The sequence below is a fragment of the Megachile rotundata genome, chromosome 2 (assembly GCF_050947335.1).
Source record: "Megachile rotundata isolate GNS110a chromosome 2, iyMegRotu1, whole genome shotgun sequence".
Taxonomy (NCBI): Eukaryota; Metazoa; Arthropoda; class Insecta; order Hymenoptera; family Megachilidae; genus Megachile; species Megachile rotundata.
This window is the reverse complement of record NC_134984.1, coordinates 12036352-12059931: the sequence shown is the minus strand read 5'-3', so window position 1 is coordinate 12059931 and position 23580 is coordinate 12036352. Positions and strand designations below refer to the sequence as shown.

At 33.6% G+C, this 23580-nt stretch overlaps 3 protein-coding genes across 7 annotated transcripts in view; 2 read left to right on the top strand and 1 right to left on the bottom strand.

The window, feature by feature from the left end:
• Flo2 (flotillin-2) overlaps nt 1-23580 on the bottom strand; it is a 156164-nt gene that overhangs the window by 16374 nt on the left and 116210 nt on the right. The gene's annotated exons all lie outside the window — the stretch shown is intronic.
• On the top strand, nt 1202-9294 carry LOC100877106 (glucose dehydrogenase [FAD, quinone]). Of its 4 annotated transcripts, none has more exons than XM_076528940.1 (4): nt 1202-1598; nt 4804-5023; nt 5467-5637; nt 6153-9294. In XM_076528940.1, the coding sequence occupies exons 2-4, from the start codon at nt 4828-4830 to the stop codon at nt 7652-7654; spliced, it is 1869 nt and encodes a 622-aa protein (XP_076385055.1). In that variant the 5' UTR covers nt 1202-1598; nt 4804-4827; the 3' UTR covers nt 7655-9294. The 4 variants fall into 4 exon arrangements, with proteins under 4 accessions (XP_076385055.1, XP_076385052.1, XP_076385053.1 ...); XM_076528937.1 differs by having other exon boundaries at nt 1202-1602; XM_076528938.1 differs by having other exon boundaries at nt 1202-2762.
• On the top strand, nt 9709-22766 carry LOC100877219 (glucose dehydrogenase [FAD, quinone]). Its single transcript, XM_003705660.3, has 6 exons — nt 9709-10086; nt 13700-14128; nt 15972-16407; nt 17239-17635; nt 18576-18858; nt 22257-22766. The coding sequence occupies exons 2-6, from the start codon at nt 13721-13723 to the stop codon at nt 22632-22634; spliced, it is 1902 nt and encodes a 633-aa protein (XP_003705708.1). The 5' UTR covers nt 9709-10086; nt 13700-13720; the 3' UTR covers nt 22635-22766.

Here is a 23580-nt window from a genome sequence, read left to right as displayed (position 1 = left end):
GGTTAAGTGTAACTACAGTAACTACAGTCATGTAGTCATGTGTATCAGTAGCTTAATTTGTATAATACAGTATTTACTGTGACCAAGCTGGTATAACAAATGTGAAGATGAACGTCGGACGAAAGAGTTAATAATTCACAGTACACAATTCGCACTGTGTAGTTGTCAAATAACACACGAAGCTACAGTTACCTAGTCACGTCTAATTGTCAATGGTTTCTATAATGCAACATTTAGTGTGACCAAGTCTATAAAGCAAAGATAGAGATGAAGTCAAAAGAAAGAGCTAACAATTCTCACGAAATGTGTAGTTGTCAAATAACATAGCTAGCTATAGTTACCTAGTCACGACTAATTGTCAATAATTCCTATAATACAATGTTTAATATGACCAGCTCGATAAAGCAAAGACAGAGATGAACATCAGAAGAATAACCTAACGATTCAACTACACAATTCCCACTGTGTCGTTGCCAAATAACATAGCTAGCTATAGTTACCTAGTCATATCTAATTGTCAATAGCTTCTATAATAAAATATATTCAGTGTGACCAAGTCGATAAAGCAAAGACAGAGATGAACATCAAAAGAATAACCTAACAATTCACAGTTCACAATTCCCACTGTGTCGTTGTCAATATGTAGCTATAGTCACATGTCACACAGTACAAGTTACATAGTTACATAGTCTAACTATCAATAATTTCTATAATACAATATTTAATGTGACCAACTCGATAAATCAAAGACAGAGATGAACATCAAAAGAATAACCTAACAATTCACAGTTCACAATTCCCACTGTGTCGTTGTCAATATGTAGCTATAGTCACATGTCACACAGTACAAGTTACATAGTTACATAGTCTAACTATCAATAATTTCTATAATACAATATTTAATGTGACCAACTCGATAAATCAAAGACAGAGACGAACATCAAAAGAATAACCTAACAATTCACACTACACAATTCCCACTGTGCAGTTGTCAAATAACATACGTAGCTATAGTCACATGTTACATAGTACAAGTTACATAGTCACACAATCTAATTGTCAATAGTTTCTATAATACTATAATACAATATTTAGTGTGACCAACTCGATAAACCAAAGGCGGAGATGAAGTCGAAAGAATGAGCACGAGGCAGAAGAGAGGGGCAAATGGTAGACCGTTATGCGGCGTGTTCGAAAGGTTTGTAAACCCGTTCGTTCTCCTCGAATCCCGATGAATCCAGCATGCTGACATTCGTGCCAATAGCAAGGTCATGATCAGTGTTACACCGTCCTTCAGCCGGTTGTTGAATCGTTACGTGGAACCACAGTTTTCCTATATGGGGAAAACGGACCGAACAACGGTCCCCATATCTCGTTGACCTCGAATCGACCTTCTCGTTTTCACGCAAGAACATCTAACGTTTTATCACCTTGCTTTATCTCGATTAACTGTACTTCTCGGTGCGTGTTTGTATAGTGAAATTAGTTGAGTTTTAGTGACTTCTTGAAATTGGTGACTTTGAGTTACTATATTGGTGATTTTGTGAACGGATTTGGACCGCAATTGAGTTTTGGACTTTGTCAACGCCTGGAGAACTGTATGTGAGTTTTGAGGAATTCTTGTTAATATTTGAATGAGTGCACGTGGTTTTGGTGAATTTTTTTAGTAGTTGAACAACTGTATGTGAAGTTTAGGGAGAGTAATATTTGGGAGGGTATTTGGATAACTGTATATATGTGTTTTGGTGAATTCTTTCAGTAGTTAGATAACTGTATGTGAGTTTTGAGGGACTTCTGTTAATATTCGGACAAGTGTATGTGAGTTTGGGAGGACTTCTGCTAATATTTGGATAAGTGTATGTGATTTGGGTTTGGTGAACCTTGTTAGCATTTGAACTTTGTTAGCTGTTTATGATTAAGTTTTGACTCAGATTTAGTGAATTCTGTTAGCATTTCGATAGCTGTATTTGACTCAGATTTACTAAATTCTGTCAGAATTTGGATAACTGAATTTGACTCAGTTTTACTGAATTCTGTTAGAATTTGAACAACTCCTTGTGATAAACTCTGATAGAATTTGAAGAGCCACGTGTAACAACATTTTGGTGAATCCCAACACCATTCAGATAACTACATTTGAGTTTTGCTGAAAGAATCTGCTACTTTTGATCGAACTGCAAGATCCATTGATGTGCATATATCTTCTTCTCGATATTTTTTAATTTTTCAAGGAAAATACAAGTGAAATGTCTGTAGTTTTAATAAAGAAATTATGTAGTATTATGAATAACATACAATCCCACATAATAAATAAGAATTACCTCGAAGTAATAAATCATTACCTCTGAGTAATCACTACATTAGTTTACCTAAAGGAGAAAATACCTGTTAAAGAAAACCAAGTGTCTTGAAACATTATACCACATTTTTTATTATCTCAGTATTTACCCTCAGTATTTACCCAACATTTTCTTCCATCGCATTTTGCAAGAACTAGAAAGGAAAATGCATTCCGAATCCTCATAGCAATATTTCAAATTTTACTCCAACGAATAAAATGAGTCAATAGATTTCTTCGATCAAAGGAATCCCACAAAATGACTCACGCGACTAAAACAAGAAACTGAACACCAACAGGAAGTAGTAGTATTGAAACGAAAAACTTGTACCTGGAAGCAGGGGTTCAAGGAACAACGTTTAAGTACACTGATCGTTTAAAAGAAAAGAAGCTTCTAGACTGCATACTATCTCCGGAGAAGTAGGTGAGCAAGTACAGCTTTCCTTTTCAAATTAAACACCGATCGAAGCGTTTATCTTTTACAGTATACGTGACTTATTTCGAAAGTAAATGAGATTATTATAAAAGTTGCTGCACGAGAGGTTTACTATTCTTTTTGGAACAATTAGAGTCAACGTTTTGAACTTCCTAGAAAAATCATGAAATCGATCGCGGAAGTACTGAGAACAAATAAAATGCATGTGCTATTTGTGGATATTTAGAAAGTGTATAGATTATTAGAAGTTTGTGTGAAAGATTGCAAATATATCGAGTCATAAGATAAATATATCTGTTCATGATTTATAGAGTAATTTGTGTGTTTGCTTTTATGTGGTTTTTAGAATGATAGATTTTAGGAGAAGGATTGGTGAAAAGGAAGGTTTCCCAAATGCCATATTTCCAAATTTCCAAATTCCCAAATTTCCAAATTTCCAAATTCTCAAATTTCAAAATTCCCAAATTTCCAAATTTCTAAATTCTCAAATTCCCCAAATTTCAAATTTGGAAATTCCCAAATTTCTAAATTCCCAAATTTCCAAATTCCCAAATTCCCAAATTCCCAATTTTCCAAATTCCCAAATTCCCAAATTTCCAAATTCTCAAATTCCCAAAATTTCAAATTTGGAAATTCCCAAATTCCTAAATTCCTAAATTCCCAAATTTCCAAATTCCCAAATGCCTAAATTTCCAAATTCCCAAATTCCCAAATTCCCAAATTCCAAATTTCCGAATTCTCAAATATCCAAAATTCAAAATTTCCGAATTCCCGAATTTTCAAATCCCAAATTTGCAAATTCCAAGAACTCGTATTCCCAAATTTCTAAAATCTGAAAATTCCGAAAATCCCAAAATTCCCAATATTCCCAAAATCCCAAAATTCCCAAAATTTCTGAAATCCCAAAAATCCCCAAAATTCCAAAACTCCAAAATCCTAAAATATCTCCCCTCCCAATTTACATTCTTCAAAAACAGTGAAAACCTCCAATGAGTTAACATATATATCGTTTCGCAGAATCTCGCGAAAATTTCTCACTTTCTCGCGAAGTTCCACGCACGACCATAATACTTTCGTCGAAAGGGGTACGTGCGAACAGTCGCGGGCACATTGCCCGCGTTAATAAAGAATTACTTAACAACTGAAAGTTTCACGTGTCATTGATATTCTTCTCGTACACGCGTTTGCTTGACAAACCACGTGTAATTTGTGACTGGCTTTTCTTCAGCCGATTTCTACACAGCGGTAAATCGGCTACGATTCGGCAGTATCGAAACAAGATTCGACCGACACGGTCCTCCTGATGTTCATAGTGTACTATTATGAGAACATTGTGATAATTTGTTAGTAAATTTTTGTTTTGATTATACTGATTTAATTATGGTGTTTGAGTAGTTGGTTATATAAATTATATGTATTGTTCTAATTTTGTATTTTTGTTGTTTTATTATAATTTTATATGTTTTATGTAATGTCATATTGTTATAAATTTATGTATATTTTATGTTGCCATTTTGTTCTAATTTTGTAGATTTTTTATTTTGTCAGATTGTTGTAATTTTACATATTTTGTACATTGTTATACTGTTATAATTTAGACACCTTATACATTGCGATACTGTTATAATTTAGACACTTTATACATTGCTATACTGTTATAATTTAGACACTCTATGCATTACTATACTGTTATAATTTGCATATGTTACGTTGTCATATTGTTCTAATTTTATTCACTTTATACTTTGTCATATTGTTGTAATTTTATACACTTTACATATTGCTATATTGTCATAATTTTATATATTTTATACGTTGTCATACCATTCTAATTTCATATATTTTATACATTATCATATTTTTACAATTCTATACATTTTAATTTCCTCTTCTTATAAATTCATCAAATAATATACCAGAGGAAGTAACAACAGTATTCAGTGTATACAAAATGTGTTATTTAAGTGTTATTTTGAAAAAAGTTAATAAGTGTTGAACAGTGTACTAAATTGCAAACATAAAATCGTAGGAAGATCGATAAAGGAAACGGAAGATGGGTATCGAGAGCGTTTTGACGAGCGGTTTAACCTCGGCATCTAGTGGACTTTCATGGTTCTTTCCGGTGCTAGCGGCAGCGTTAGTTTATTTCCAGTATGAAGTTATGGATAACGAGGCTCCACCGATCAATATTCCTTCTGAGGTGTTACTTCCGTCTTATGACTTTATTGTGATAGGAGCTGGATCTGCAGGTATATCATCAAAAAGTTATCTAGCATCTTCATTTTCATTGTTACATTCAACATTTCATTATTAACTTTGCACTTCTCTGAAAGACACTTTTGGTTGTCTCCTCTGATAGCACATTTGAAATGGTAAAACAAATGTACCAATAAAAAAATTAATATCACCAATTAATAATATTACTGTACCTACTATTTGTATATACAAGTATATACAAGACTTGTTTCCACAAATTTATTTTTCACATACACAATAAAATGTTTCCACAAATTACACATTTTAGATGCAAGATCAGATTCCATGAATTACAGACTTTACAAGATTTCATCTCGACGACATATCATAAATGCATGAACGTTTGCTCATACAAGAGGATAAAGCGTCTATCATTCACTTAACACTCTTCACAGTCAACATTATTCCAGTGTTAAATATTTAATTTCCGCCGCAGGAGCTGTAGTAGCTAGTCGCTTGTCCGAGGTAGAAAACTGGAACGTGCTTCTTCTGGAAGCTGGAGGCGACGAAACAGAGATCTCAGATGTTCCTCTTCTTGCTGGTTATCTTCAGCTCAGTCAGTTAGACTGGCAATATAAAACGGAGCCCGACGGTGGTTACTGCTTAGGTAAATAATACATTAATTTTTTAACTTTGTTTATCTGCAATACCTTGACAGTTCAGAGAAATTATGATATTTCTAACAGATTCAGTAGAGAATCTGAAGATGTTCACGTCCTCAGTACAGGATGTATAAAACAACAAACTTTATTTATTTGTTTACATAAAATTTATGTAACAAAAAAACATCATTTTCTTTCTGAACGAACATCTACACTTGAATAAAATCGATAATTGGACTTTTACGATCATTTTCTGAGAGAACGATTGAAATTCCACCTATATATCCTCTAAAACTTCTTATCTTGGTGAAAAGTATTAGACGATAGGACAATACAAAAATTTGACCTCGAAATGCAAGGTCAAGGTCAAGCACAAAACTTGATTTATGAACCACCACCAAGAGATGTAGAAACCTAGTGTTTGTACTTGATCTACATTCTATATATGAACTGATCAGTTTTTGTAATAGATATTAAACCCTAGAATAGCCACAAAATTCATTCACACTCTCTATTTCAGCAATGGAGCATGGTCGTTGCAACTGGCCCCGCGGCAAAGTCCTCGGAGGCAGCAGTGTGTTGAACTATATGCTCTACCTCCGCGGCAACAAGAAAGACTACGACATCTGGGAGCAGCAGGGTAACCCAGGTTGGAGTTCCAGAGACGTGCTATACTACTTCAAGAAGTCCGAGGACAACCAGAACCCTTACCTAGCCCGAACACCGTACCACTCTACAGGTGGTTACCTAACCGTGCAAGAAGCACCTTGGCACACGCCTCTGGCTGCAGTGTTCGTTCAAGCTGGACAAGAGATGGGCTACGAGAACCGTGACATAAACGGCGAACAGCACACGGGCTTCATGATCGCCCAGGGCACGATCAGAAGAGGAAGCCGATGTTCCACGGCGAAGGCCTTTCTGCGACCTGCGAGGCTGCGCAAGAACCTGCATATCGCCATGCACTCGCACGTGACCAAAATCCTGATCGATCCTAAGTCCAAGAGGACCTACGGCGTGGAGTTCGTCAGGGACGAGAAGGTGTTTCGTATCAGAGCCAAGAAGGAAGTGATCGTATCCGGAGGAGCTGTGAACTCTCCCCAGCTGCTCATGCTGTCAGGGATAGGACCTAGGGAACACCTGCTACAGCACGGGATCCCGGTGGTCCAGGACCTCAGGGTGGGTCACAACCTGCAGGACCACGTCGGTCTGGGTGGTCTGACCTTCATGGTCAACCAGCATATCTCTGTAGTCGAGAAGAGGCTCCACAACGTGCAGGCGGTGATGCAGTACGCTGTTTTCGGAGACGGTCCTCTGACTGTGCTGGGTGGAGTCGAAGGACTCGCGTTCGTTAACACCAAGTACGTGAACGCCTCCGACGACTTTCCGGACATCGAATTACATTTCATCTCAGGGTCCACGAACTCTGACGGAGGTAGACAGATCAGGAAGGTCCACGGACTTACTAAAAGGTTCTACGACGCCGTTTTTGGGCCTATTAATGACAGGGACGTGTGGAGCGTGATACCCATGCTGCTCAGGCCTAAGAGCAAGGGTGTCATAAAACTACGTAGTAAAAATCCGTATGATCACCCGCTTATCTATCCCAACTACTTCAAGGAGCCCGAAGATTTGGCGACTTTAGTTGAAGGAGTCAAGATAGGAGTTGCTCTCAGTAGAACTGCGGCGTTCAAACGGTTTGGCAGCGAATTGAACTCCAAACAGTTCCCTGGATGTCAGCATATACCTATGTATAGCGATCCTTACTGGGAATGCATGATCAGACACTACTCGGCGACCATTTATCATCCTGTGGGAACGTGCAAAATGGGGCCCTATTGGGACCCGGAGGCTGTGGTGGATCCTCAATTGAGAGTCTACGGAGTTAGTGGACTTAGAGTGATCGATGCGTCGATTATGCCTAACCTTGTTAGTGGGAACACTAACGCACCGATTATTATGATCGGGGAGAAGGGGTCTGATATGATCAAAGAATTCTGGTTGAAGAGACGGGGGAGAGGTTGAGGACATTCGTGAAGAATTCTGTGACGAACAGTGACATGAAAGTGATTTGACTGAAAGTAGCGATGATAGAGTAGCTTAGCTACTAGATAGATTAGCTTAAAGAGTATGTCGATTGTATGAATGATTTGATGTGGAGATTTGTAAATATTTGGACGAATCTTTTTATAGAAACTAGAATGTAAGGCTGGACAAGTGTCGACGGTGGTATAAAGTAACCATAGAGATTTTTTTATTGTGGTGATGTAGTGATGGGTTAGAACAGTAAAAGCGCGGTGCATTTATGTGGAGTATATTTATGTTGACGATGATTAGCGTTGGATTATTTGGACTTTGGAAATTTGTAGTTTTGGAGAATTGAAAAATTAAAATTTAGAAATCATTAAGAATTTGCACACTTTTTCGGGTTCTACCCATCACTTATACGATAACCACAGAGATTTATTATTTGAGTCATTTCAAGTTGCTTGCGCCCGACTTTAACTCATTAATAACCAAAGTTGTGTATACGCTTTCTGCTGTATTTTTTACAAATGTTTGTTTTTATATACTGGCTATTTACTGCATGTAAATACTTAAAGTAATGTAGTAATGATTGTAATAGTAGTACTTGCAGTACTTGAGTAATCCTTACAGTAATACTTATAGTAATACTAGCATACTTATAGTAATATTTGTAGCAGTACTCATAGTAATACTTAGAGCAATATTTAAGTAGTACTTATAAAAGGTACTATACTATAAGTTACTTACAGTAATACTTAAGCAAATATTTATAGTAGTACTTATAATGCTTAAGTAGTACTATAGTAGTACTGATAGTAACACTAAAAATCTGCTATAAATATTAATGTATACTTGCTTTAAATATTTAGTCAAATACTTAAAGCAGGTACTTATTTACTTCACATGTACTGTTGTAAATAAGTGAATTTAATATTGATTTTTTTAAGTAGATACTTAAAGTAGCTTGAGTTACTTAATTTTCATAAGTGCTCACTTAATTCAATTAACACTTGTTCACTCAAATTAAGTGAACACTATTTAACTAATACTTAATACTTAAGTACTTAGTTATTTAAGTAAATAATTAAAGTACTCACTGATTTCACTTACAGACTTTTATTATATTGCCATGAACTATAAAAACATAAAACTGATTACTATAGTTTCTCCTTAGGCAATTTTCTCAGATCTTCGTACTCTACGATAATTGATCTCTTTGAAAGTCAATCGGCAATATAATGAGATTCTATTACATCCACATTTACTCTCACTTAAAACAGAAAGTTCTGTATAAAATAAATATTCCCAACTTCTAGAAATTCATTAACCAGTTACACAATCAAAATTCATTTGTATTTCTAATTGTTTACGTGTAGTACCGCATAATTTGTGAAATCAGTGTATAATTTTTTGTGTAAAAATTATGTTAAACAAAATGAACGATTATTTATGTACATCACAAATAAGTCGTAAGTCATCATTAATATTAAAAAACGAAATTTGCTTCTAAATGATGCAAAATAGTTTTTCATTCTCACTATAGATTTTTTTTATTATTTAGTATACATTTTCTATTTTTGTTTAATTTCACTCATACTTTGCCATTTAGATTGTACTTTAATTATAGTTTGTACAGTAAATAAATCTGTTCCTGTTTTCAGATGCAAAATATTTTAATTTCAAAATCACCCTAAATTATCTGAACTTCATTTTTTAACAAAATTGAGTTTAGAACACCACTTCCTTTGGAAATTATTTTTTCGATGAGTACATGACCTCTAAGGTCAAGACCAAGTTCAACATTCTCCCGATTTCAATCAAACAAAAGATGCAGAATAACGCCGAGTAGCTATGTGCAATTTTCAAACACTTTGTAAGCTAAAGATACATGCAAGATGATAAATGGCCAATTTATCCAAGAAAGAGAAGATTCTATTTCTGGTCCGTCGATAATTTCCCTCCATAAATCTTTCCACGGTCACGTTCGATCAACATTTCGCGTTGCCTTTAATCAACTCTGCGAGTGTGCGTTGGAACACGTAAAATGGCTGACTCTGCAAAATATAATTAACGCACCGTTTCGTACAGTTCTGTTAAATCAGTCGGTTCCTGCGATTCTTTGAAACCGTATCCTGCCCAAAGTAACCAGAAACGAGAAGCTATTCTCATAATTACATCTTGCCAAACATACAAGAAATTTTTAGTACAGTATAGCACAGTACATTTTATTTATAGACCACCGAATATCGAAAATCAATCGCGTTGTATTTGGGTTTTGAAATACGTAACAGTGATCGTTCAATTGTTGTAATAAATTCAATTAATTCTGGAACAGTGATTATTTGTGATTATTCTTTCGTGCAAGATCACTTTATGGATTGAGTATTTTTGGCAGATACAAATTCATTGAACAGTTTTCAGAAGTTGAGGTAAATTTTCTGTAAATTATTTTATGGTTTAATATTTTACATGGTCCTTACATTCACGTTTGAATGTAATCGTACTCGAATTTTTAGTACGTTTGGAGTTCGAATATAAATCCGTTTGGAGTTCGAAGTCCGAATATAACTTAGGGTTATAAGGTTATAGCCAAGGGTTATAAGGTTACAGTTTTGTGTAAGGCTACACAAAATTAATGTAACGTTTCAATTTTTGCTCCTGCTTTAATATTGCAGATGTAATATTTAATAGTTCCGACTGACGCACTTAAAAAATCATAAGGGTGTCGTTAAATGATATATTAAAATCGAACTTTTTATAAAAAAGCATAGCTTTCAAATTTTTCAACTTGTCATAAATTTTACTATTGAACAGAATGTTGCATTTAAACATGTAGGAAATATATAATAAAAATCGCTACATGTCTTATCTTTTGATATGTTGTACTTTCTAAAAATAATATATTTTTTCAGACTGAACTAACAGAGAGATAAAAATAGACAAGCAATAAAATTTTTGGATTATAGAACAATTCCGTTTGCATTCAATTTTATTCAAATTCAGCTATAGTAAATTTACTAAATTTGAATTTAGTTTCTCGTATTGATTTTTGTGATAGGTATTTATTTTTACTAGTATCAATTTTTTCAAAGATATTAATTTTTGTAACTATTATTAATTTTTACAATAGGTATTAATTTTCATTTTTGTATTAGTCTCAATTCTTACAATAATTATTAATTTTTACAACTAGTATTAATTCTTAGAAAGGGTATCTAATTATACAACTAATAAAAATTAATAAAACTAAATAAAAAAAATTAAAGAAACATTGAAACATAAATAATAAAAATTAATAGCAATAAATTGTAGAAAATTTGTTCTTGAAAATTGTTCTATTAAATTGTAGAAAATAAAATAATGGAACATTAACTTTTTATTTTTTAACTAATTTTTTACTCGAAACAACAAATACATATAACTACAGAATGTGCAATTTCATTAACGCGTGTTAAATTTTATAAACGTGAATTTACTTTTGCACGAAATGGCATTGTAAGTTCTGTAATTTATGATTTTGCGGATATTTAGAAAAGTGTTAAAATACTGCATCAAAAGTGGGTCAACTGTTTACGTCACATCGCGGAAAAGTGAATATTTTCAACAACGAAATACAGATGATATTACAATAAATAATTTTCAATACAATCAATAAAAACGGTAGGAAAAATTATCTGACGGAAAAGGAAACAGACATTTTTATGGAGGCTTATTTCATAACGTATAAACAACTTATGAATAATATTGATACAGAATTTGTTTTGGTAAACGAAGGAATGCATAAATTGTTAGTATAATTTGTTTCTTTTTATTTTGAACGACACAGAAATTATCTGTATTTGAATATTTTTTGTGTTACGTTTATTGTCACATGTGTAACAATGTGATAAACTTGTTAATAGCTTATTTGGTTATGTTACGTAGCGAAAAAATTGTGTATTATTTAACAAAATACTTTTGCATAAGTGTTTTATTAATTTTTTTTTCATAAAATTTTGCTTGAGAATATTAAACTATAAACTGTTTGATTTATACTTAATTTATTTATTCCAAATGAGATCCAACAATTTTATACAGATCTTTTTTATAAATTTCACAGAACATTAGTAAAATTAGTAGTACCAAGTTGGGAATATAGAAATTTGGGAACGTGGCAATTTGGGGATATACCGAGTTGGGGATATAGAAATTTGGGGACGTGGCGATTTGCGGATATATCGAATTGGGGATGTGGAAATTCGGGGACGTGTAGCTATTTGGGAACGTCGCGATTTGAGGATATACCGAGTTGGGGATATAGAAATTTGGGGACGTGGCGATTTGGGGATGTGGAAATTCGGGGACGTCGCGATTTGAGGATATGCCGAGTTGGGGATATAGAAATTTGGGGATGTGGCGATTTGGGGATGTGGAAATTCGGGGACGTCGCGATTTGAGGATATACCGAGTTGGGGATATAGAAATTTGGGGATGTGGCGATTTGGGGATGTGGAAATTCGGGGACGTCGCGATTTGAGGATATACCGAGTTGGGGATATGGAAATTTGGGGACGTGGCGATTTGGGGATATATCGAATTGGGGATGTGGAAATTCGGGGACGTCGCGATTTGAGGATATACCGAGTTGGGAATATGGAAATTTGGGGACGTGGCGATTTGGGGATATATCGAATTGGGGATGTGGAAATTCGGGGACGTCGCGATTTGAGGATATACCGAGTTGGGAATATGGAAATTTGGGGACGTGGCGATTTGGGGATGTGGAAATTCGGGGACGTCGCGATTTGAGGATATACCGAGTTGGGGATATAGAAATTTGGGGACGTGGTGATTTGGGGATATATCGAGTTGGGGATGGTAAAAATTTGGGGATGTGTAGCTATTTGGGGACGTAGCTATTTGGGAACGTAGCGATTTCGGGACGTCGCGATTTCGGGATGTAGAAATTCGGGAACGTAGCAATTTGGAGATGAACCGATTTAGGACTATAGCAACTTTTGGATGTAGCGATTTGGGGACGTAGCGGTTTAGAGCTGTAGAGATTTAGATATGGAAGAATTTGGGGATGTAGGGATTTGAAAATGTAGGTATTCGAAATTGTATGAATTCGGGAATGTAAGGATTCAAGAATGTAGGGAATCGGTTGTATAGATATCAGATAATATAAGAATGATTCAGATTCGGAAGTGTATAGATTCGGGAATGCAGAATTTGGGAACGTAAGGACTCGGGAATATTAATATCTAAGGATATAGAAATTTGAAGATAAGGGAATTTAAGAATATAAAAATTAAAAGAGATTTAAAACCATTATAATAATTTTGATACGTGCTCTTCCAAACTTCTGAGCCAGTCTCTTCACGCGCCAACTCAAGTGTCGACATCGGTACCTCCACATTCCCTAAGGCCTCCGTTTATATTGCGCAGTTACAATTCCTTTTGCAATATGTTGCAATTATATGCTCGAAAATAGCCTTATTTTAATTTTAATCTATTTATTACGGCGAGAATATTCAGTACATGTTCGTAGCACGATGTTGTCACTTCAGAACCAGACATGTGTCAAACATATCACATTTTTCCAGCGCCAGTTTAATTCATCAACTCCAGTTTCAAATTTTTATCTCCCAGTTAAAAATTAATTACAGTTCGGTACAAATATCTCATAATGCTACTTTATACATTACTTTAATACTTTTGTTCTCGTTTAACTTGTTGTTCCTTTATCTTGCGTAGTTACAATTCCTTTTGCAAAATGTTGCAATTATATGCTCGAAAATAGCCTTATTTTAATTTTAATCTATTTATTACGGCGAGAATATTCAGTACATATCCGTAGCACGACGTTGTTACTTCAGAACCTGACATGTGTCAAACATATCACATTTTTCCAGCGCCAGTTTAATTCCGCAACTCAGTTTCAAATTTTTACCTCCCAGTTAAAAATTAATTACAGTTCGGTACAAATACCTCATAATGCTACTTCATACATTACTTTAATACTTTTGTTCTCGTTTAACTTTTTGTTCCTTTCTTGTGCAGATCTAAGAAACAAGAAGAAGGATGGCGGAAACAGGCAGAGTGTCAGCAATGCGAATCGCAATGTCCTACGGACCGGAACTCAGCTTTCTCGTGATTTTGAGGATTATTATAGGTCTATACAGACCGGACATCGTCGATCGCGAACACAGAGTGAGACCAGTCTCTCTGACAAATATTAAAAGCAATTACGATTTCGTGATAATCGGAGGTGGTTCGGCTGGTTCAGTGTTGGCCAATCGTTTATCGGAAAACGGAAACTGGTCTGTGCTTTTATTAGAAGCTGGTGCCGATGAACCTGATTTGTCCGATGTGCCTGTGGTATTTCCGGCTTTGCAGATCACTCCGCTGGATTGGCAATATCAAACCGAGCCTTCGGATAAATATTGCAAGGCGATGAATAATAACAAGTGCAACTGGCCTCGTGGCAAGGTATGTCGTTTGCAAATTTAGAATTATCGGAATTATTGAAAATGTAGAAATTTGCAACTTTAGGCATTTGTATTCTTATGGCGAATCGTGGATCAACATCATGTTTCTTTTGGATGTTGTAGATAGTTTAGATAAGTAGATTGGTTGAATGGGGATGGAGAGATGTGGAGATATGTGGATTTGGGGATTTGAAGATAAGGCTGTTTGAGGATTTGAAGGTATTTGGGGATATGGGGGTTTAGGGGTATGGAGACGTAGGCTATTTGGGTATATAGCAATTTGGGGACGTAGCGATTTGGGGATGTAGCTATTTGGGAACGTAGCGATTTGGAGACATAGAAATTTGGAGATACATCAATTTTGGGATGTAGTGATTTGGGGAGGTAGGAATTTGGGAATATAGCAATTTTGAGACGTAGTGATTTGGAGACGTAGCTATTTAGGGACGCGGGAATTTGGGAATGTTGGGATTTAAGGATGTACCGAGTTGGAGATGTAGGAATTTGGGGATATAGCGATTTAGAGATGTAGCTATTTGGGGATGTAGTGATTTGGAGACATAGAAATTTGGAGATACATCAATTTTGGGATGTAGTGATTTGGGGAGGTAGGAATTTGGGGATACAGCAATTTTGGGACGTAGTGATTTGGAGACGTAGCTATTTGGGGACGCGGGAATTTGGGAATGGTGGGATTTAAGGATGTACCGAGTTGGGGATGTAGGAATTTGGGGATATAGCGATTTAGAGATGTAGCTATTTGGGGATGTAGTGATTTGGAGACATAGAAATTTGGAGATACATCAATTTTGGGATGTAGTGATTTGGGGCGGTAGAAATTTGGGGATACAGCAATTTTGGGACGTAGTGATTTGGAGACGTAGCTATTTGGGGACGCGGGAATTTGGGAATGGTGGGATATAAGGATATACCCAGTTGGGGATATAGAAATTTGGGGACGTGGCGATTTGGGGATGTGGAAATTCGGGGACGTCGCGATTTGAGGATATGCCGAGTTGGGGATATAGAAATTTGGGGACGTAGCTATTCAGGGACGCGGGAATTTGGGAATGTTGGGATTTAAGGATGTACCGAGTTGGGGATGTAGGAATTTGGGGATATAGCGATTTAGAGATGTAGCTATTTAGGGACGTAGCGATTTGGAGATAAACCGATTTAGGGACGTAGGAATTTGGTAATGAAGGGATTTGGAGATGCACCGAGTTGGAGATGTAGGAGTTTGGGGCCATAGCAATATGGGGACGAAGTTATTTGAGAATGTTGCGATTTGGGGACGTAGTGATTTGGGAATATAGGAATTTTGAGGTGTAGCGATTTGAGTATTTAAGAATTTGGAAATGAAGTATACTAGGAATGCATGAATTTGCAAATATTCAAGTTTGTAAGAATTCAGGAATGTAGGTAAATCAGTAGGTACAAAACATTAAGAATCAGTAGGTAAAAAAGGATGGAGTTATCTCATTCCCAGTGTATCCCGAAACAGTCACAGACACTCCAAGGCCTCGAAACTGTTTAGACTACCAAAGATATCCAAGTCCATGGTTAAATTATTTGCTTCCTTTGTTTTCTAAGATTATTCTAACTGAATGAATGAACCTAGGAATGAACCTTGATATGATTCTACTTGACTGAATGAACCTAGGAATGAACCTTGATCTAATTCTAACTGAATGAATGAACCTAGACATTTCTCCACTTAAGATCTTCATCTATTTCTATATCTAGATTATCTAACTGACCATTGCTTGATTCGTAATTTTATCTCACTGCAAAAGAGTTACAAATATCTCCATCAAAAAATGAAAATTCTGCAAATATTCCAGGTACTCGGTGGCTGCAGCACCATAAACGCGATGATATACATCCGTGGTAACAGACGAGATTACGACAACTGGGAGAGTCTGGGTAACCCAGGATGGAATTATGAAAGCGTATTACCATATTTCAAAAAATCTGAAGACATAAGAATAAAGAATCTTCAAAACTCTCCTTACCATCAGAAAGGTGGACACTTGACCGTGGAGAACTTTAGGTATACAACGCCTATAGTGCATTATTTGGTTCAAGCGGGAACGGAGATGGGCTATGATATTGTGGACATGAATGGAGAGACACAAAGTGGGTTTTCGTTATGTCCTGGAACCTTGAGAGATGGATTACGATGCAGCACTGCGAAAGCTTTTCTTCGATCAGCTTCGAAGAGAAAGAATCTTGATATTAGTATAAGATCTATGGTGGAGAAGATTTTAGTTCGTAATGGTGAGTTAGGTCGATTTATAAGGTTATTTGGTTTTTTCATTTTTAAGTTTTGGAGTCACCAGTGGCTGACATTGAAATTTTTCATTTAGGACGCATACAAGAATGAATATTTTATATACTTAAAAATTTGAAAATTTGAAAAACTTGAAAAACTTGAAAATCTGAAAAATTTGAAAATTTGAAAATCTTGAAAATTTGGACATATAGAAACTTGAAAATTGGGGAATTTGTAGGGCTTTGAAGTTTGGGATTTTGGAAAGGATTTTTAGTAATTTGAAAATTTAGTAATTTGTTAAGTTGGAAAATTTGAAGATTTTGATACTTGAGAACTGGAAAATTTGAGGTATCAAAATGTGAAAAGTTGCAAAATTTTTCAATTTGGATATTTGAGAATTTGAAAATTTCGAAATTTTGAAAATTAAAAAATTTGAAAATTTTGACACTTGAGAACTGGAAGATTTAAGAATTTTTGCAAATTCAAAATTTCCAAATTTTGAAATTTGAAAATTTTGGAAATTGGAAAATTTAAAAATTAGAAAATTTGGAAATGTAGGAATTTGAAAATGTGAAAATTACAAAACTTGAAATTCAGATCCAGAAATTGAGAAATGTGAAAAATTCAAATTTCAGAAACTCCAAAGCTTGAAACTCAAAAAATCTTGCAATTCCAAAACTAAGAAATTTGAAAATTTCATAACATGAAAATTTTGAATTACAAAACCTTAATAACATGAAAACACTAAATTTTTAAAAACACCAAATCTTAAAAATCCTCCATAAAAAATAAAAAATAGCGAAACTAACATTTCCCAAACAATCTTCAACTTACAGATGGAAAGTCAAAAATTGCATACGGGGTACAATTTCGAGTAGGAAGAATTCTTCGAACAGTGACAGCAAATCGTGAAGTGATACTATCAGGAGGATCAATCAATTCCCCACAATTATTGATGCTCTCCGGAATCGGTCCAAAAGATCACCTAAGAGAAATGCAAATCCCTTTGATTCATGATCTGCCTGGTGTGGGTAGAAACCTTCAAGATCATGCCGCAATTGGTGGATTATCTTATCAAGTCACTAAATTATCTAATTACACTTCACCCGAGAATTTTTGCTTCAATGTACGGAAGTCAATAAACTTCAAAGCCATCAGGGAGTTTGGTATTAACCATAAAGGAGTACTTTACTCGGGGACGATCGGTGAGGGTATTGCTTTTATTAAGACCAAGTGAGTATTTTTTGAAAATTTATACTTTTAAGAATTTAAGTGGGAAAGTTTGAGATTTTTTATTTTTTGAATTTTTTGATTTTTAAATTTTTTAATGATGAAATGATGAAATTTGGAAATATACTTTTCAAGTTATTGAATTCTTTTAAATTTTTAAATTATTGAATTTTTGACGTTTTTAAATTACTAAATTATGGAATTTTTAATTGTCCAATTATGAAATTTTTAAATTGTCAGATTGTTAAGTTATGACATTTCTAAAATGTCAAATTATTAAATTTTTAAATTGTCAAATTGTCAAATTATCAAATTATCAAATTATCAAATTAATAAATTATTAAATTTTTAAATTGTCAAATAGCCAAATTTTCAAATTGATAAATTGTCAAATTGTCAAATTATCAAATTTTTAAATTGTCAAATAGTCAAATTTTCAAATTGATAAATTGTCAAATTTTCAAATTGATAAATTGTCAAATTATCAAATTATCAAATTGTCAAATTGTCAAATTGCCAAATTAATAAATTTTTTAATTTTCCAATTGTTAAATTATCAAATTGTTAAATTTGACCATGTCATTTGATTAAATTATTGAGACAAATTATTTCATTTTCGAAATCAAATTTTACAACTTCTCAGTTTCAAATTTTTGTATTCAATTTTTTGAAGGTATGAAATTTCTAAATTGTCAAATTGTTAAATTGTCAAATTGTCAAATTGTCAAATGTCATAATAAAAAGTGCATCAAAATGAGTCCGATAAATAAATGTAAACAAACCTATTATACAACTTAAAATCCTCGAAATAATAAGAAATAACTAAGAGTGAAAAGAAGGAAAAGTTATTTAAACTTTGCAGGATATTTATTACTTCCGATAGTATTAACAGTGACGTATCGCAACACAGATGCATAATTCAAGCAACTAATTATGTTTTCAGATATGCAAACCAGTCAGACGATTATCCTGACGTTCAATTTTTCTTATCATCCGCTGCCGACAACACAGACGGTGGTATAAACGGAAAAAGGGGTAGCAACATTAGGGACAGTTTCTACTACAGATTGTTCGAAAATATTCTTTATCAGGATTCGTATATGATCGTTCCGATGTTACTGCGACCTCGAAGTAGAGGATATATTAAACTACGTTCGAAGGATCCGTATACGCACCCCATAATCGTTCCAAATTATTTCGACGACCCTCACGACCTTGAAATTCTGGTAACTTTATTTTTTAATTACGTCAACCTTGCACAATTTCCTCAAACCTTCTCAGAACCCTCATAAATTATATGAAACAAGAAAATAACGATAAGCTTTATCTATGAAAATAATTTATTTAAAACGTTTATTTAGAATGTGACATAATGCGCAAGCATTTCGAGGAAGCGCAATAAAAAAGTGTAACTATGAAAAACGAGAAATGTTTTTGAAATGAAAATTTCATCTTGATGAAAATTTCAGGGGGCATTGTTTTAGGTGGCGTGTTTGTAAAATAATGCAGTTTAGGGTTACAGTGCTTGTATAACTTTTAATAGTTCATTGTTTGATTATATGTGATGGGACTTTAAGTTTAGAGAGAATGTATACTGGGATTTAATCAAATTAATGAATACTTGCATGTGTTTGTTAATTTTACGTTGTTTCATTATTTAATTAAAGTCAGGGTTTATATGGCTTGTTCTGCTTTTAACTAATGAATTTCATCTTTTGTGCTGTAATTCATAATTTGTATTAAAGTATTGTTTCCTAAGAATTAATTATATTGAAACATGACTTATTGATAGTTAATTACATTAAAATATCATTTCTCATTAATTAATTATATTAAAACATCAATTCTTACTAATTGATTATATCAGAGCATCAATTCTTACTTATTGATTATATCAAAACATCAATTCTTACTAATTAATTAGATTAAAAATATTATTTTGACTAGTCAAGTATAGAAAGACATCACTATGTACTAATTAATTATATTGAAATATCATTTCTTATTAATTAATTATACTAAAACATCAATTCTTACTAATTATAATTAGACATCATTTTTACTGATTAATTACATTAAAACATCATTTTTTATTAATTAATTATATTGAAATATCATTTCTTATTAATTAGTTATATTCAAACATTATTTCTGACTAACTGATTATATTAAAATCAATTCTTACTAATCAATTATACTAAGACATAACTTCTTACAATTTAATTATATTGAAATATCAATTCTTTTTAATTAGGCATATTAAAACTTGATTTCTGACTAATTAATTACATTAGAACATCAATTCTCACTAATTAAATACATTAAACCACCACTTCCCACAAATTAATTCCACGAAAACATTTCTCACTAACAAGGGACATCACCAAGGTGTCACACGCCGATTTTAATGAAATTGATATATGTTGTAGCTTTTTAAAAATCATTTGACACGTATTTTTTTATATCTGCGGACATCCATGTTGAGGGGGTGAAAATAGCCCTCAAAGTTCGGGGTTGAAAACACATTTTCTTTAATATCTCGGAAACTAGAGGGTGCAGGAAGGTGAATTTTTTTTTAAATTGTGTAGTTTTTAGTCAGGAATTTAGTTAGTGACAACAATTTCGGGAGAAATTATTTATTTAAATAATATATTAAAAAATTGCATTTTTTTTTCAATTTTTCACCCTAAATGCAGTTCGATTTTTTTGCAGCTTTGTATACTAAAAAAATAGATCAAAATAGGGGATACGTGTTTTTGGAATTTTTTGTTTATTGCAATTTAGCAATAATTATTACATATACAATTTTCTTCTACTTTTTACGGAGAAATAATTTGAGATTTGTTTTCGAAGAGGGTCAGGCCTTTTTATGCGATAATCTGTTACGTTTTTAACAATTCGAGAATATCAGATGTTTATTGTGCCATCGGTAGCCAGGGAAGGTCTAACGGGCAGGTATAAATCCGCTGCGGTACCAGTCGTCGCTTTACGGAACATAGGTTTCTATGGCCAATGAAACTCTTTACGAAAATTATTCCAAAATATACTGATGCAGGAAAGTGGGTATGAATAAGTATATGGTAATTGTATTATTGTTTCCCTTTTTGAACATTTGTAAAATTTATTTTTTATAAGTATGGATGTTAATCCCATTAATGTTATAAACATTTTAATGAAAATATTTAACTCTAATAAGCAGGAAGCACACATAAATCGAAACGAAGTTAAACTGACACAAAGCATAACAGGTGCAATCGACATGTATAAAGAATGCGCGTATACGGATATAGAAATGCAACAAGAGGTTTTATTTAATGACTTGACGTATGCCTAAATCTTGCCTATTTTTGCGAATTAAGAGGAAATGGAACAACCTTTTATTTAAAAACCCGCCAATATTTTTTTGATCCGTGTGAACCAGAAAATACTGTTTTGCTTCTTGATTCATGGAAAAGATATAGCGAGAAGAAGTTATGACGATCAATCCCTAGGTAAGAAACAGTGTAAAAAACAGGAAATATTAAAAATAGCAAAAAATAGCCTACCGTTTGTTCAACCATTTCATGTTAATAGGTTTCGAAGTTGAAAAAATTTTATTCATAAAATTTCTAATCCTTTAGTTTTATTGAATTTAGATACAAATTTATTCACAAAAGACAATGTAATAAAAATTGATTAAGCTAAAGTTGAATGCTTGCTTCTGAAGATTATGCTATATAGTGTGCACAATAATAAAATTCAATGAAGAAATTCATTATTAAAAGTCAAATAAATAAACTTATATCTTCGGCTAAAAGTTTCATTGACCATAGAAATCTGTGTTCCGTATTACGACGACTGGTACTGCGACGGACTTATACCTGTTCGCTGGACCTTCCCTGGCCACCGATGTAACAATAAACATCTGATATTATCCAATTGTTAAGGAAGTGACAAATTATCGCATAAAAAGGGCTAACCCTCTTTGAAAACAGATCTCAACTCACTTCTCCGTAAAAAGTAGAAGAAAATTGTATATGTAATAATTATTGCTAAATCGCAATAAACAAAAAATTCCAAAAACACGTATCACCTATTTTGATCCATATGTTTAGTATACAAAGCTGCAAAAAAATCGAAATGCATTTAGGGTGAAAAATTGAAAAAAAAGTGCAATTTTTTAATATATTATTTAAATAAATAATTTCTCCCGAAATTGTTGTCACTAACTAAATTCCTGACTAAAAACTACACAATTTAAAAAAAAATTCACCTTCCTGCACCCTCTAGTTTCCGAGATATTAAAGAAAATGTGTTTTCAACCCCGAACTTTGAGGGCTATTTTCACCCCCTCAACATGGATGTCCGCAGATATAAAAAAATACGTGTCAAATGATTTTTAAAAAGCTACAACATATATCAATTTCATTAAAATCGGCGTGTGACACCTTGGTGATGTCCCTTGTAAGAACATTATCTTAAAATTATTTCTTCAAAAAAATTACTACATATTATTTATCAAAACACCCTAATAAGATATCATAATCACCCTAAAAAAAAATTACTAGTCACATCTCTATCAATCACCATACCAATAAGTGCTCGCTCACTCCTCAATTAAAATCACCCAAATTAATTATTACAGGCAGAAGGAGCACAGTTCGTTTACGACATGATAAATACGCCAACATTAAAGGCGTTGAAAGCTCGACCAAATCCAAACAAGCTTCCCGAATGTGAAAAGCACGGGTATCCATCGAGGGAATATTGGAAATGTTTCGCTAGATATTATACCCTCACGATCTATCATCCTGTGGGGACCTGCAAAATGGGGCCCGCCACTGACAAAATGGCGGTGGTGGATCCGAGATTAAAAGTACACGGCATTTCTGGACTGCGAGTGATCGATGCTTCTATTATGCCAAAAATCGTTTCCGGAAATACTAATGCACCTACGATTATGATCGCTGAGAAGGCTGCTGACATGATTAAAGAAGACTGGAGAGAAATTGATGATTCCTGAGTGAAATATTGATATTCGATGTTTCTTTCACTTTTGTGATTTTCTATTGAACGTTAATATATGATAGACTTTTTTTGTGAAGATTATGTATATTTGACGGATGTATTAACAAATGAAGGAGACTTTAGTTTCCTTTTGTAGTTTTTTGAATGACGCTTTTTGCATAATAATGTTTTTTGAAAAACGGTGTAGTATTTGGACATTTGGAGATGTGGAATTTTGAAGGCATGGGAGTTGAGGGATATTTGAGAATTTGAATGTTTGGGAATTTAATGGCTTTGGCAATTTGAGAGTTTAAGGATTTCAAGGTATGGAAATTTAGGGATTTGATAATTTGAGTATTTTGGGAATTTTGAGATCTTGAGAATTTGGATATTTGGAACTTTGAGAACTTGGATGTTTGGAACTTTGAGAATTTAGGTATTTGGAACTTCGAGCATTTAGGCATTTGGGACTTTGAGAGTTTGGAGATTTCAGAGTATAGGAATTTAGAAATTCGATAGTTTGAGAATTACGGGAATTTTGGGACTTTGAGAATTCAGGCATTTGAGAATGTGGTAGTTTGAGAATTATAGGGTATATCAATTTAGGGATTTGACAATTTCAATATTTTGGGAATTTTGAGACTTTGAGAATTTAGGAACTTGATTATTTGGGAACTTTGGGATTTACAAAGTTTTCAATTTAAGTATTTGTAGATATAGCAATCGTAGGGACTTTGACTAATTGAAAATTTAGTAACAATATGGGGATTTTGGAATTTGAAAATGTTGGTGTTTTAGTATTTAAAAATTTAGATATTTAGGTACATGGTAATGTAATTTTGAAAATTTAACAAAATTTTAGAAATTCTAGAAATTTGAGAATTGCGCAATTTAATAGCTTCAAGAATTTAAAAATTAAAGAATTGAGAAACTTCGAAATTTGAATATTTGAAAGTTTATAA

Bases quoted from the DNA above. Each gene is read 5' to 3' on its own strand.
- LOC100877106 (XM_076528940.1), top strand. From the start codon at position 4,828: ATGGGTATCGAGAGCGTTTTGACGAGCGGTTTAACCTCGGCATCTAGT. The intron at 5,024-5,466 runs GTATATCATCAA...TTTCCGCCGCAG, and splicing joins GATAGGAGCTGGATCTGCAG to GAGCTGTAGTAGCTAGTCGC. The intron at 5,638-6,152 runs GTAAATAATACA...TCTCTATTTCAG, and splicing joins CGACGGTGGTTACTGCTTAG to CAATGGAGCATGGTCGTTGC.
- LOC100877219 (XM_003705660.3), top strand. From the start codon at position 13,721: ATGGCGGAAACAGGCAGAGTGTCAGCAATGCGAATCGCAATGTCCTAC. The intron at 14,129-15,971 runs GTATGTCGTTTG...CAAATATTCCAG, and splicing joins GCAACTGGCCTCGTGGCAAG to GTACTCGGTGGCTGCAGCAC. The intron at 16,408-17,238 runs GTGAGTTAGGTC...TTCAACTTACAG, and splicing joins GAAGATTTTAGTTCGTAATG to ATGGAAAGTCAAAAATTGCA.